We start from the raw sequence: 13352 nt of genomic DNA, 5'->3' as shown, positions 1-13352 counted from the left end.
TAAAGTGATACTACGTTTAAAGTGATGTGAAAATGCAGTATGAAAAAAGCAGAAGGTAATGCTTCAAAGTGCGAAATGCAGTTTTATTAAGAATTATGGGTGTTTTCTCCTCTTAACTCCACATTTTCTGAAATGTGGTTATTTTGCCTCCATAATTTAAAAAGTATACTAAAAAACATTTCAGAAACTATAGCGCTCTATACAAATGTAAAGTATTGTCACTGAGAAGGCAGCTTATACTTGCTTAGAACTGGGCAGAAATGACATTATCTCCCGACGACTGTGTCTCCCCACCCCTGCAGGGAGTGTGGGGATGGTCTCCATGAAGGGGCTTCTCCTTCAGGGCTGCACCGGTGAGCTGAGCTACGTGGCGCCTGGGGAGACCCTGCAGGCAGCCTCAACAGCTTGGGAAGTGTGCTTCTAGATGCATCCATCCCAACACTGCACTCATCTTCCCCGGATGCACCTGGCACCGCTGGTGTACTCCCAACCTCCCACCATGGACCAGGGGGCCAGGCGTGGTGCCGGCATGTCAGGACCTCTCTAGGCTGTGCTTCTGTGACGGCTGTGCTGCCTCTAACTCTGCACTAGAGCCACTTAAGTGTGGTGAGTCCAGGAAAGCTCCTTTTCCCCAAATCTCCACCATCCAAGATTACTCTCCCCTCCTGGAATATAATAATGTTCACTTGGAGGTAATACTGACTACTGTTCATTAATTCTTCTGGTTTTCAAAAATTATTATTATTCTAAACATAACGGTTCAGAGAGAACATTCCTGATGGAAATCATGCCTGGAGCCGATCGAAGGACATGACAGACATACCTTCTCTTTATCAGCAGTAAAGATCTATTCCCCTGGTCAGTGTCCAAACCTATCAGGGGAAACAGGACGACAGGGCATCCTCAACCGGTTCTCAACTCTCTTCTCTTATAGGGTAGCCCTTCCCGGTGGGGTGACGACTGCTAATCAGAGGGTGTCTGTTGCAGCACACAGGAGATGTGCATGGGGCAGAGGGGCAAGGTGCACGTGTCTGGAGCTATGAGCCACTGTGCTTTCCTCACGCACCCTGGGGAAGGAGTGAGGGTGGCTAACTTGATGACAAGCACGCCACATTAATTTCCAGGTTTGCCACCCAGGGGGAAATTCCTGCTGGCTGTGGGCTGAACCACACACAGGAGTTTTGCCATGTCCAGTGCATTTATGGGGTCCATGCTGCTCACGCCTGTGCCCCCTGTGTCCAGCAGGCTGCTGGGAACATAGTATGTGCTCAGCAAGTGTTTGTTGAACTGGATGGCAAAGGGCTTCTCTTTGCTGTGTATTCTCTGGTGTTCGGTGAGGTGGGTGCTCCAGTTGAACATTTCGCCACATTCGTTACATTTAAATGACTTCTCCCCGGAGTGGATTTTCTGATGTTTAATGAGACAGTGATTCTGGCTGAACGCTTTTCCGCACTGGCTGCATTTATAGGGCTTCTCTCCCGTGTGGATTCGCTGGTGCACGATGAGAGACGAGTGGCAGCTGAAGGCCTTCCAGCACCGACTGCAGTCAAAGGGCTTCTCCCCCGTGTGGATCCTCTGGTGCACGATGAGGTAGGAGTGGGAGCTGAAGGCTTTTCCACACTCATTGCACTTGAAAGGCTTCTCCCCACTGTGGATCCTCTGGTGCACGACCAGGTAGGAGTGGCAGCTGAAGCCCTTCCCGCAGTCGCCACACTTGAAGGGCTTCTCTCCCGTGTGAATCCTCTGGTGGAGGGTGAGGCGTGAACGGTTATTGAAGGCCTTCTCGCAGTCGTTGCATTTAAACGGTTTGTCTCCGTTGTGGATTTTCTCGTGCACGGTCAGGGACGAGTGGCACGTGAAGGCCTTCCCGCACTCGTCACACTTATATGGCTTCTCCCCCGTGTGGATTCTGTGATGCCGCGTCAGGTGCGTCCTCTGGTTGAAAGCCTTCCCGCACTCACTGCATTTGTAGGGCTTCTCGCCGGTGTGGACTCTGAGGTGCATGTTCAGCAGCGAGCTGCAGCTGAAGGCCTTCTCGCAGGCGTTACACTTATAGGGCCTCTCGCCCGTGTGAATCCTGTGGTGCACGTTCAGTGATGAGTGACAGCTGAAGGCTTTCCCACACTCGCCACAGAGGAAGGGCTTTTCCCCCGTGTGGATTCTCTGGTGCTCGATGAGGTTGGTGCTCCAGGTGAAGGCCTTGCCACACTCTTTACACCTGTATGCTTTCTCCCGCGCGTGCCATCGCCGGTGCAGGGTGAGGGACGAGCTCTGGTGAAAGGCTTTTCCACATTCGCCACAAGCGAAGAAACCTTCCCTGGCACTGGAGCCCTGACGCCTGTTTGTGGGTGGAGGTTTTCCATGTTCGCTTGACTTGAAACTGTTCCTCCCTGAGCACGTTCTCTGCTGCTGTGTTACGGCCTCGCTGGATTGGAAATGCTCAGTGTGTCTGTCAGGAGGCTCTTCCTCTGTAGGAATGAGAGTTCCTTTGCTCTGCTTGGTGAGAAGGGTGCACCTGAGGGGAAAGGCCTCCTCAGGTGCCTCAGGTCCCTGCCAGTGCTCCTCTGTGGAAATGTCCCCATAGCCAGCGGGTACGTGCCTCCAGAGCACAGCCTCACCTCTTGACAGAGCAGCTGATGAGCCGTCCCAGGCCCACCGGTCGCCTGGACCAGGGCTGAGACTGGACCTCGCCAACCACTCTGTGATCGACGCCTGCCACGGCTCCTCTTTGTAGATGACCTGCTGTTGACATGACTCCTCCTTCATCTCAGGCCTGGGCTCCCATTCTATAAGAAATGGAAAATATAATTTTCTGTCAGTAGGCAGAAGTGTGACACTGGAACTCAGATTTGAGATCTGATCCAGTGAAGTAGATAAGCATACAAAAAAGCAAAGAGGGACAGAGTAAGGGAGCTTGAAGGCAGAGACAAGGGAGCGCACCCAGGATGAGACAGGCAAGCCGCTGAGGTGGGAAGAGAAGGAAGAAACAGGGAAAGGAGCCCCTAAGGGAATTCTGAAAAGAGCAGGGCTCGTGGATGCATCATCACTCATTGAAACATCAACTGAGACTGTTGTGTGTCTGAACTAGGTCAGTGGTGGGTGTGAACACAGGGTAAAAACAAGTACAAAAACAATTATTAAATAAAAATTTTCCTGGTTCCAAAAGGAAAAAAGAACTCCCCACCCCCTTCTCTTTATCATTTCCTTTAGAACACCTGAAACTCTAAATGCATTATGTCCCTGAGATGTACAAGCATCTCTTTAAAAGCTAAATAAGCCTCTTGCCAGCTTCGTATCCCAGAAGGGGCATCCTCCTTGGAGTCACCTCTGTGAACTGTCTCCCTGTCTCTCTCAGCCCCCAGGCTGACTCTGCCCTGTTTGCAGTGAGCGAAGCCCTGACCCCAATTTCACACCCATTCCTGCCCGTTCTGCTTCATTTTTCTTGGCACCATCGACAGTCACCACTTGTTAAATATTTCTATACATGTAGATATTGCTTCTGTCTCCTGCCAACAGAAGGCAGATGTCTTTGCCTGTTTTCCTTCTGTTTTCCCAGCAGTTTCTGGCACACGGTCAGTGCTTAATAAGTGTGCTGAAGGAAGGAAGGGAATGCGGAGGATTCTAGAAGGGGCACTGAGCAGGTGCAGATGGAGCTGGGGCGGTGGACTGTGGAGGAAAAATGAGGCCATGATGGGAGGGCCACATGGAGTTGTGGGGAGGGATGCCAAGGATAGGGACTCCACATCATTCCACTGCGTGCCCCTCTCACCTGGATGAGCCCCTCCGGGGACTTCTCTGGGCACCTGCCATGGCTCCTCACCTCGTTCCAGATGGGAGATCACGTCCGGTTTGCAGACTGGAGGTCCTGCTTGTGGGGAAGGAGTGGCATGTCTCTGCGTGCTGCAGCTCTCCAGAACCAGCCGAAAGGACAGACTCCAGAACAGCATCAGCTGGCACTGAGAGGTGTGTGCCATTCCCGAGGACAGTGGTCTCAGAATCAGAACCCAAATTGAGGCACCCACTCTGAGGACCCCATGGGTATGGACACTCCCTTCTGTCTTCTTTGGAAAGCTCCAGGGCAGGCTGGGCTCCCAGGACCCTGCCCAACCTCTCCCTATTGTCTCAGCCCACCTTGTGACCAGCCACACCTCTAGGCAAGGATGCCAGTGGCACTGTAGAGCCCTGCCACAAGGGCCTGGGCATAAAGACCACAACTCCTACACCCTGCCGAGCTTGGGACCAGGGCTGGTGCTAAAGGAATGGTCCATAATACCTATAGCATGGCCTACTGCAGACTCCAAGCCTCAGGGAGCCATCTTACCCAGGGCGAGAAGGTTCTGGTAGTTCTCCAGCATCACGTCCCGGTACAGGGCCCTCTGAGGGGAGTCCAACTGGCCCCACTCTTCCTGGGTGAAGTCCACAGCTACATCCTTAAAAGTCACCGACTCCTGGAATGACACGCACAATCTTACTCTCCCAGGACGGGAGGGATTCTGATTGCATTCACGCTTCCAAGGGAGTGAAGGGTGAACCTCGGTGACCTTCTCCTCGGCGTGGAAGGCTGTGTTTAGACACCATGGCTGGGCAGGAATCACCACATGGACCTGTCCTGGACCAGGAGGTCTCGGCTAGCTGGGTAGCCCACGTGCGGGCGCCACGGTGGGCAAGAGGCTGTTGTGATAAGTTCTGGGTAAGATGCTATGCTTACCAGGCTCTAGAATATCATCTTAGAGAACTTGAAGGAATACAAAGAACCCAGAAACCTCGTTCCAATCTCATCAGTGCAAAAGGATTCAACCTCAGACAGAAGGCCATTATCACACCCTAAGAAAGGAAATGCTATACTTATCAGCAAGTTCTGTGCCCAAGTGACCAAAGGAGCCACTTTGTGTCCTTCCTGCCTGCCCCCCTCCTCCTTCCCACCAGAACCCCTGTTCCTCTGCCCTCCCCAGGCTGGTTTTGCTGATAGTACCTAGGTCATTGCATCGTGGTAAGGATTAAATGAGTTAGTACTATGTGTGACGCTTCCATCGGAGTGTGCTATGGTGTTTGCTTGGTCATCATCCTCTGATACTGGGGAGGGCAGGAAAGACACAGGGGAGGACACAAGAAGTACTCTGCATTTACTTGCAATATTTCATTTATTTAAATGATCGAAAGCAAATGTGACAAAATTTAGACACTTGTTAATTTTGCAAAGTAGGTACGCAGAGAGGGAATTTAAAAACAAGAAAAGCCATTCAAGGATGAGGAAATGCAAATTTCCAATGGACTTAAGAAAAGATCAGTGAGTTTTGTCAGGAAAATGCAAATTGAAACAAAAATAAGGTAACACTTTTTACCTATCAGAGTAGAAAAATTAAAAACTGGGAACCCAACGATGAGAAAGCACTTTTGGCGGGAGTGAGGAACTGCTACACCCATTTGGGTATTTACACCAAAGAAACAAGAGTTCCTTCACATAAGGAAGCAAATGCAAGGTTGGGGACTGTGGCACCGCACTTACACTAAAAACCAACCAACCAACCAGCCAACCAGCCAACCATGGTATGAGAACTAGAACAGTTGACTACACTAAGGTACAGGCCTGCGGGCAGACCATGGAAAATAATGCAGCTATCCGAGGGAATGCATTGCACACTACGCTAAGTGAAGGAAGCCAGACAAAGAAGGCCACGTATTGCGTGATCCCATTTGTATGAAATGCCCAGAATACACAAATAGAAACCCAAAGCAGATTAGTGGTTACTGAGGGCTGGAGGGGAGGGGGAAGGGGGAGTGACTGCTAACGAGTGCCGGGTTTCTTTTTGGGGTGATTAAAATGTTCGTTGTGGTGATGGTTGTGCTGCTTTGTGAATATACTGAAAGCCACTGAACTGTAAACTTAGAAAGGGTGGATTTTATGCTGCGTGAATTTTATATCACTAAAAACAAAGAGAAGAGCTGGAATGTGTACAATATGATTCCATTTTTGAAATAATATGTTTAAGCCCTATGTCTATGTATAGCTGAGTTTGCTTATGTAAACAAGGGGAGAAAGATGGAAGAATAATGTAAAAACTGTGGACACTGGAAATAAGATTGTACCTGTGGGAAAAGAAGATTATTGACAGATTATTAACTTGTTACACAGCAAATAATAGTTTTGGAAATAAAAACAAATTATTTTTCAATGAAGAAGGAAAAGCGAAGCAGAGCAGGGGCTGGCCTCACCATTTTGGTCTGGGCGCACAGCTTCCTTGAGCCTCAGTTTCTCTGACTAGAAAGTGGAGTGGGAACAGTGGGCCTCTTGTGGTTGAGGATGAATGAATGAGGTAAGAGCATGCCAGTCTCCGATACCAAGGAATAGGCCCAGCAGCTGTCAGCCTCCACGTGGCCATCTCCCCTCCGCCCCGCTGGCTGGCCATGCCAAGAGGTTGAAGACCCTGCCCCTGCTGTCCCTGTGAGAAGAAACAGCAGTCTGTGCCACGTCCAGAGTCATGACAGGGATACCTACTGACTCAGGCATTAAAGAACGCAGTGGGGTGAGTGGGGGCAAAGAAGTGGAGTACGCTGGGTGGAGTGAACTGAGGTTGGAGAAAAGTGGGGTGAGGCGATGTTCCGATACTTTGTGCTAGGGGAGCTCCCGCAGTGTGACAGGTGCCGTGGATGAGGGGCACTGGAGCTGGGGGAGATGGCCAGAGTAAGAAGACATCTACCCCAAGGTGAAGGTGTTTGTATTTTAGAGCCGGCAGGACAGAGAGAAGACAGGAGTGGAACAGCAGTATGGTAAAATTGGGTTTTGTGTTTTGCTTCCAGCCACAAAGGGGTAATAAGGCCCGTATTTGCCCTCTTACCGCCAACAACTAGTAAACTGGGCAAAACGTATGAAACGATGGTTGATTTCCAGACATTGAACACGGGATAGCTCAGAACAGAGACTCCGAGAGAAGGGAAACAAAGTGAGTCCTACAACCACTCCACCCTCCAGCCGGGATACAGTTTCCAGACTGCAGTGAGGGAGGTGGAAACCCGGGCAGAGCCTGTTGTCTGAGGAGTTGAGGAGACAGTAGATTTTGGGAGAGGCTGGGAAACTAAACTCGGCAGGGCAAATGCCAGAGCAGAGGGAGCTGCACAGGCTCGGAACTCTGGATCTGCTTGAGACTGACCGAGGGCTTAAGGGCATGTGCCTGGAAAGAAACCGCCCCAAACAGGGGAAAGAAACACCAGAAAGAAGGAAGTGGAACATTCATTAAAACTCATGGGCTGGGAATATTTTGTGTGCGACTCCCAGAGGGGGATGTCTTCCCAATGTATGGGAACTGAGTAAAGTGCCCAGGAGGGCATTGCCTCAGCAGTGAGGCTAAATTAGGCTGAGACAACGGCTTCTCTGGACCCCCCTTAACACAACCTAAAAGGCCTTAAAGGATCAAACTGATACTAAGTAATTTCATTGCATCCCAGAGCAAATCCCAGAGCAAATCCCAGAAATATTTAAGGAATTCCAAAAAACCCAACACTCAACAAAGTAGAATTCACAATATCCAGCATCCGATCAAGTAACTAAAAGGAAAAACAAGTTAATAAAATCAGAGGCACTAAGAGTCTACTAAAATAGTATTTGTTTACCCTAACATATCGCATTAAGGGAGAAACAGAATAAAAAAAAGGCACAAGATATATAGAAAACAAACAGGGAAATGGCACGTGTAAATCCAACCATATCAATAATTATAGTAATTATGTATGGTCGAACTACAATTAAAAATTAGAGATCGTCAAACTGAATTTAAAAAGTGAGACCCAACTATATACCAGCTACAGAAACCTACTTTAAAATCAAAGACAAAGATAGATTAAAAGTGAAAGAATGGGGAAAGATATACTATGCAAATGCTAATCAAAAGAAAGCTGAGGTGGCTATATTAACATCACACACAGATTTCAGGGCAAGGAATATCATCGGAGATAGAGACATTACATAATGATCATTATTACCATACCAATTAAGAGCTCACAACAATCCTATATATTGATGAACCTACTAATAGAGCTTCAAAAAAGTAATAATAGAAATAGCAAAAACCTGATAAAACTAAAAAGAAATAAGACAAATTCACCACTATACTTAGTGATTTCAACAATAATCTCCCTTACTAATTGATAGAACACATAAACTGAAAATCTGTAAGACTAGAATAATTAACACTATCATTCAACTTAATTTATTTTTTTAGGCGAGGTGACCCTTGGTTGACCTCACAGATTGCAAGGACCTTGTCAGTTTACAATCTCTTATTTTTTACACCTACAGCACCTGGTCTTCCTAGGTGGTCTCCTATCCAAGTACTAAGTACTAAGTACTAAGCAGGCCCCCTGTTTAGCTTCCAAGATCAGATGGGATCCAGCCTGTTCAGGGTAGCATGGCTGTAGACCAACTTAATTGATATTTACGGAACATTCTAGCTAAAAAAAGCATAATACACATTCTTTTCAAGTGCACACAGAACACTTACTAGGCATTCTGGGCAATAAAGTAAATTCTTAGTAAATTTGAAAGAATTCAAATCATACAATGTTCCTTCTGTGATTACAACAGAATTAAATTAGAAATCCATAATAGAAAGATATCTGGAATAACCCTGTAATGTTTGGAAATTAAACCACAAACTCCTAAATAACACGTGTTTGAAGAAGAAATCATAAAGGAAATCAGAAACTATTTTGAACTGAAAATGAAAACATAACATAACATTTGTGGGATGTAGCTAAGGCAGTTCTTGAAGGGAAATTTATAGCATTGAATGCTATATGAGGAAAGAAGAAAGTTGTCAAATCAACATCTAAGTTTCAACCTTAAGAAACCAAAGTAAAGGAAATAATGAGGATCAGAAATCAACAAAATAGCAAAATCAATGAAACCAAAAGATGGCTCTTTGAAAGATCAATAAAATTGATAATTAAAAATATATATTACTATCTTACTCAGCAATTCCACCCTTAGATACTTTTTCAAAAGAAATTAAAACATATGTGTGTACTTGTATTCTAATATTTATAGTAGGTTTATTTGTAATAGCCAAAACTTGGAAACGACCTAAATGTCCATCAGCTGGTGGAAAAATAAATCGTAGAATATACATACAATGGTGTTATGGGCTGAACTGTGTCCCCCTCCGTATTTGTATGTTGATACCCTAACCCCCCAGCACCTCGAAATGTGATTATATTTGGAGACAGAGTCTTTAAAAGGGTAATTAGGGTGAAATGAGTTCATCATGGTGGGCCCTAATCTGACGGCACTGAGGTCTTTATAAGAAGAGGATATGTAGACACAAAGGATGGATCACGTGAAGACAAAGGGAGAAAGTACCACCTACAAATCAAGGAGAGAAGCCTCAGAAGAAACCAATCCTGCTGACTGCTGGATCTTGGAGTTCCAGCCTCCAGAACTGTGAGACAATAAATTTCTGTTGTTTGAACCACCAAGTCTGTGGCACTTTGCTACGGCAGCCCTTGTAAACTAATCCACATGCAATATTACTCAGCAATAAAAAGGAACAAACTAGTCTACGGCCAGGCCACCCTGAACGTGCCCGATCTCGTCTGATCTCGGAAGCTAAGCTGGGTTGGGCCTGGTTAATACTTGGATAGGAGACCACTTAGGAACACCGAGTGCTGTAGGTGTTTTAAAAAAAAAAAAAAAGAAACAAACAAACAAACTACTGATTCAACATAATATCATGAATTCAAAAGCATTATGCTAAATGAAATTAGTCAGAAACCAAAGATTACATACCATATCATTCTGTGGGGTGTAGGGAGAAGACTGACTGCAAAGAAGCATAAAGGAACTTCTCGGGAGATGGAAGTGTTCTATGTCGTGATTGTGGGGCTGCTTATACAATTCTACGCACTTGCCCAAATTCATCAAATCCTACACTTAAAATTGGAGAACTTTATTGTAGATACATTACACCTCAATAAACCTGATCCAAAAACTTACCGGATATTTTAGGATCTGAGAAGGCAGGAGTGAGGACACATGCTGAGAAGACGCCCATAACTGAGGCACGCAGGGGTGAAGCATAACGGTGGTGGCATCAGCAGAGGAAAGGAAAAAATGGGCAGAAACAAAGCTCCAGAGACATAAGAATACGGTGCTGGTGAGCGGGAGCTGTCAGAGGCTACATGGCTTTAGTGTAGGTGTGTCAACAGGCAAAACCAGGGTAGGATCTGAGCCTTGCACAGGCCCTTCTGGGGGTGTTCTCAACACACTGGGAAAAGCCCATGACCAGTGTGTCTTCATTCTGCAGGGAGTGTGTGTGAGAATCAAATGCAGATATGGTGATGAAACTAGCAGAGAAATCAGAACAGACTCTGGGGGATGACTCAGGAGAGCAGAACACTTGACCTTGAGTGTGAGTGAGACTGTTGGAGAGAGGAGTACTCACGAGGGGAGGACCAGTTAGTCAAGGATCTAAGAATCTGATATTTTAGGAATAATACCTATGCGCAAGAAGGCCATGACTTTGTGGTAGTCACTCACGCATGTGCACACACATGCATGCAAATGCACAATTTTTGCCCAACCATGTGAAAGTAAGTTGCAGACATTGAGACATTTCACCCTATATTTTTCAGCTCGTATCTCCTAAGGATATTCTCTTACACAATCACAGTGGCATCACCGCAGCCAAGAAATGTAATATTAATACAATCAATATGATCTAAGATACAATCCATTTTTAAATTTCCTCAATTGTCCTAAATTGCCTCTGATTGAATTTTTTGGATACGAGACCCATCAAGGATCATGATTCAATTTGATTGTCATATCTCTTGAGTGTTTTATAGAACTACAGAGCACTCTAACACATTACGGAAACGGCACATCTCAATATGTTTTAAAGATATTTCTACCTGTCTGTAATCACGCCTCACCTCTTTTACGTGGGAGGGTAACAGAATCACAAATTCCTAAAAAAGTCAAAGGACCCTTAACCCTCTAGACCTTTTCACTACCCCACACTCTCCTTACCAATTAGACCCTTCTAAATACTATGACGGGTGGGGGTTTAAGTGTTAGAACAAAACCCCAGGTCTGTAAACAGAGGGATTTGGGCCCCCCTTAGCTGTAGAAGTGGCCTCAAGGCCAATTCCTTGTTGAACCCCCAGATCCTCTAAAATTCCAGGTTTTCCCATGAGGGCCCCATGTCAGAAGCCCAATATAGAGGAAAAGCACACAGAGACTCAGCTACTACCATCGCTCAGCCACTACCATACCCCAGTGCTGCAGCACAGCCCCCGCTTCAGCTGTTTCACACCCTCCTACCTGATTCCATCTCAGAAAACACCCCCAAACACGGACCAACCGCCACAAACATCCCCTGGGTCTGCATGCGAAGATGAGCGAAGTGATCTCATATGAGCTGTCGCCTACTTGCTTGGGTTCCACTAGAACCACTCCTCAGAGCTCCCGGCACAGTGCTGAGTATAAAGGTCCTGGGCAACTGACCCACCCGTTGACGGAATCATGTTGGGAGGGACACTCATCTCCAGGGAGCCCCTGGGGAGTCACCCAGACTCTTCAATTGAAGCTGTTCTTACACTCAGAGCTTCCTGAGGATGGCAGAGCATCCCCCACATCAGGGATCCTTGGATAAGTGAAGATCCTGGGCAGGAGAAGGAAGCTGCCAACCCTCTTCACAAAGAATGAGATGTTGGGAAGGAAGAAAAGACAGCCACTCACCTCGGGCCCGGCTTCCAGGAGACCCTTACCCAATTTATCCTCTGGATTCTCTTTGAGGGGAAGAGCAGGGTCCTGAGAGGACAGAACTGGGAAGGAGAAATGAGTCAAGGGGGGCTGTTTGGCCATGGCTGTCAGGGGCACTGACTAAGCTAAAGCCCATTCCAGCCCTGGCACTGGGGAGAATCAGAGAGGAGTAAGGAACAGCTCCTGCAGGTGGCGTGGGAAGTGAGCCCCAGTCTGATATAGCAGCAGGGGTTAATTCTGCCACTCAGTGTCAGATACTCCAATTAAGAAGGAAAAACACTGTCATTCCCTTCCTCTCACCAGACAGTGGGAACAAATGGTTGTGCACAGTGAAGAGGGAGGAGGCCTGATTCTGTGAATGCTTCTGGGAAACTAGCCTGACCTCTCAGAATCAGCCTCAAGTGCAAACCCACAGACTCACTGACTAAAAGAGCCGATTGTACCTGTCTCCTGGGGTTTCGGGGCAGGGGTCTCCATGGTGGCCCTTGGCAGCGTCCCCCGGAGGCGTGGGCAGCTATGAAGCTTCCTGGGCCCCAGGCCAGGCCCAGAGGAGTGGGTCCTGCTCCTGGGGCTCAGCGACAGCGGACTGCAGGGGAGCACCGCGGGGTCGCGCACGCACTACCGGCTGCAATGTCAAACTGGCCCTGCGCCCCGCCGAGGTCGAGGCCAGGCAAGTTCAGCAGGAGCACCGCACCCCAGGCTGCGCTCACGCCCCATCACCGCGCTCCATGCAGCCGGTCACCTCCTCCCTGGCGTTTATCTACCCAGAGCCAGTGGGCGCGGAGCGCGGCCGGCAGGCAGGCCCCAGGGCGGACGGATAGACCGACCGACCCGCTGACTGATAACGCAAGCGAGCCGACCGGCCTTCCACAAAAGGACAGCGACCACCACAAAGAAGCAGCCCCGCGGCCGTCGCGGGAAAGTGCGTCTGCGCAGACCGGACGTGAACTACAACTCCCGGGAGCCTTTGCATCGGCCAGGCAGCACACTTCATTTCCCAGAGGGCTTCGGGACCCCGGAGCCGTCCTGACATTCAGATCCAGACGAGCGTGTAGCACAGACTTCTGGGAAATGTAGTTTCGGGCCAGAAACCGCGCGCGCGCGCGCGCGCGTGTGTGTGTGTGTTTAGGGGGATGTGTGTGCGTGCGTGCGTGTGTGTGCGTGTGTGTGTGTGCGTGTTTAGGGGTGTGTGTGTGGATAATTGAGACGGTGGTGCCCAGGTCTCCATGTCTCCAGGTGGAGTCGCATGGGCTCCTGGCCCACATCTGTCTTTGTAGGAAAGACTCAGGTCTCTGGGCTTAGGGACAACAAGGGTGATGGGCTGGCACCTGGGACCCCTTGGGAAGGAGAATTCCAGCCCAGTTGTCAGTCTCTGTGGCCTTGGTCGCTGTCCACCCTCAGGAGCTTGGGAAAGAGGATCTGGACAGTGGCACAGCCTTGGCACAATGCTCTAACATTAACACAGTGATGACACCAATACTGATCACCGACCACATGCCAGGCACATTTCCAAGAGTTTGACCTGTATTTTCTGGCAGCATGCTCACAATGGCCCAGTGAGGTTTGATAACTATTATTGCCCTCTTTTTAGGGATGA

At 48.2% G+C, this 13352-nt stretch overlaps 1 protein-coding gene and 1 pseudogene across 6 annotated transcripts; one reads left to right on the top strand and one right to left on the bottom strand.

Annotated features, from left to right (window-relative positions):
* Positions 1-56: 56 nt before the first annotated feature.
* ZNF74 (zinc finger protein 74) lies at positions 57-12683 on the bottom strand. Of its 6 annotated transcripts, none has more exons than XM_011355911.2 (5): positions 12199-12683; positions 11732-11817; positions 4322-4448; positions 3770-3868; positions 57-2786 (listed from the first exon to the last, which is right to left on the bottom strand). In XM_011355911.2, the coding sequence occupies exons 1-5, from the start codon at positions 12230-12232 to the stop codon at positions 1114-1116; spliced, it is 2019 nt and encodes a 672-aa protein (XP_011354213.1). In that variant the 5' UTR covers positions 12233-12683; the 3' UTR covers positions 57-1113. The 6 variants fall into 6 exon arrangements, with proteins under 6 accessions (XP_011354213.1, XP_011354216.1, XP_011354215.1 ...); XM_011355914.2 differs by having other exon boundaries at positions 3821-3868; XM_011355913.2 differs by having other exon boundaries at positions 3770-3865.
* On the top strand, positions 9548-9666 carry LOC111737036 (annotated as a pseudogene).
* Positions 12684-13352: the final 669 nt, after the last annotated feature.

Source organism: Pteropus vampyrus, unplaced genomic scaffold (genome assembly GCF_000151845.1).
Source record: "Pteropus vampyrus isolate Shadow unplaced genomic scaffold, Pvam_2.0 Scaffold23, whole genome shotgun sequence".
Taxonomy (NCBI): Eukaryota; Metazoa; Chordata; class Mammalia; order Chiroptera; family Pteropodidae; genus Pteropus; species Pteropus vampyrus.
Note: the sequence above shows the minus strand (reverse complement) of the source record. Positions and strands in the feature narration are given on the sequence as shown.

Excerpts from the sequence above, each read along its gene's own strand:
- ZNF74 (XM_011355911.2), bottom strand. The coding sequence starts at position 12,232 with ATGGAGACCCCTGCCCCGAAACCCCAGGAGACAG. Across the intron at positions 4,449-11,731 it reads TCCTGGAAGCCGGGCCCGAG|GAGTCGGTGACTTTTAAGGA; the intron begins GTGAGTGGCTGT and ends GTGTCATTCCAG. Across the intron at positions 3,869-4,321 it reads CCAGAACCTTCTCGCCCTGG|CAGGACCTCCAGTCTGCAAA; the intron begins GTAAGATGGCTC and ends CTTCCCCACAAG.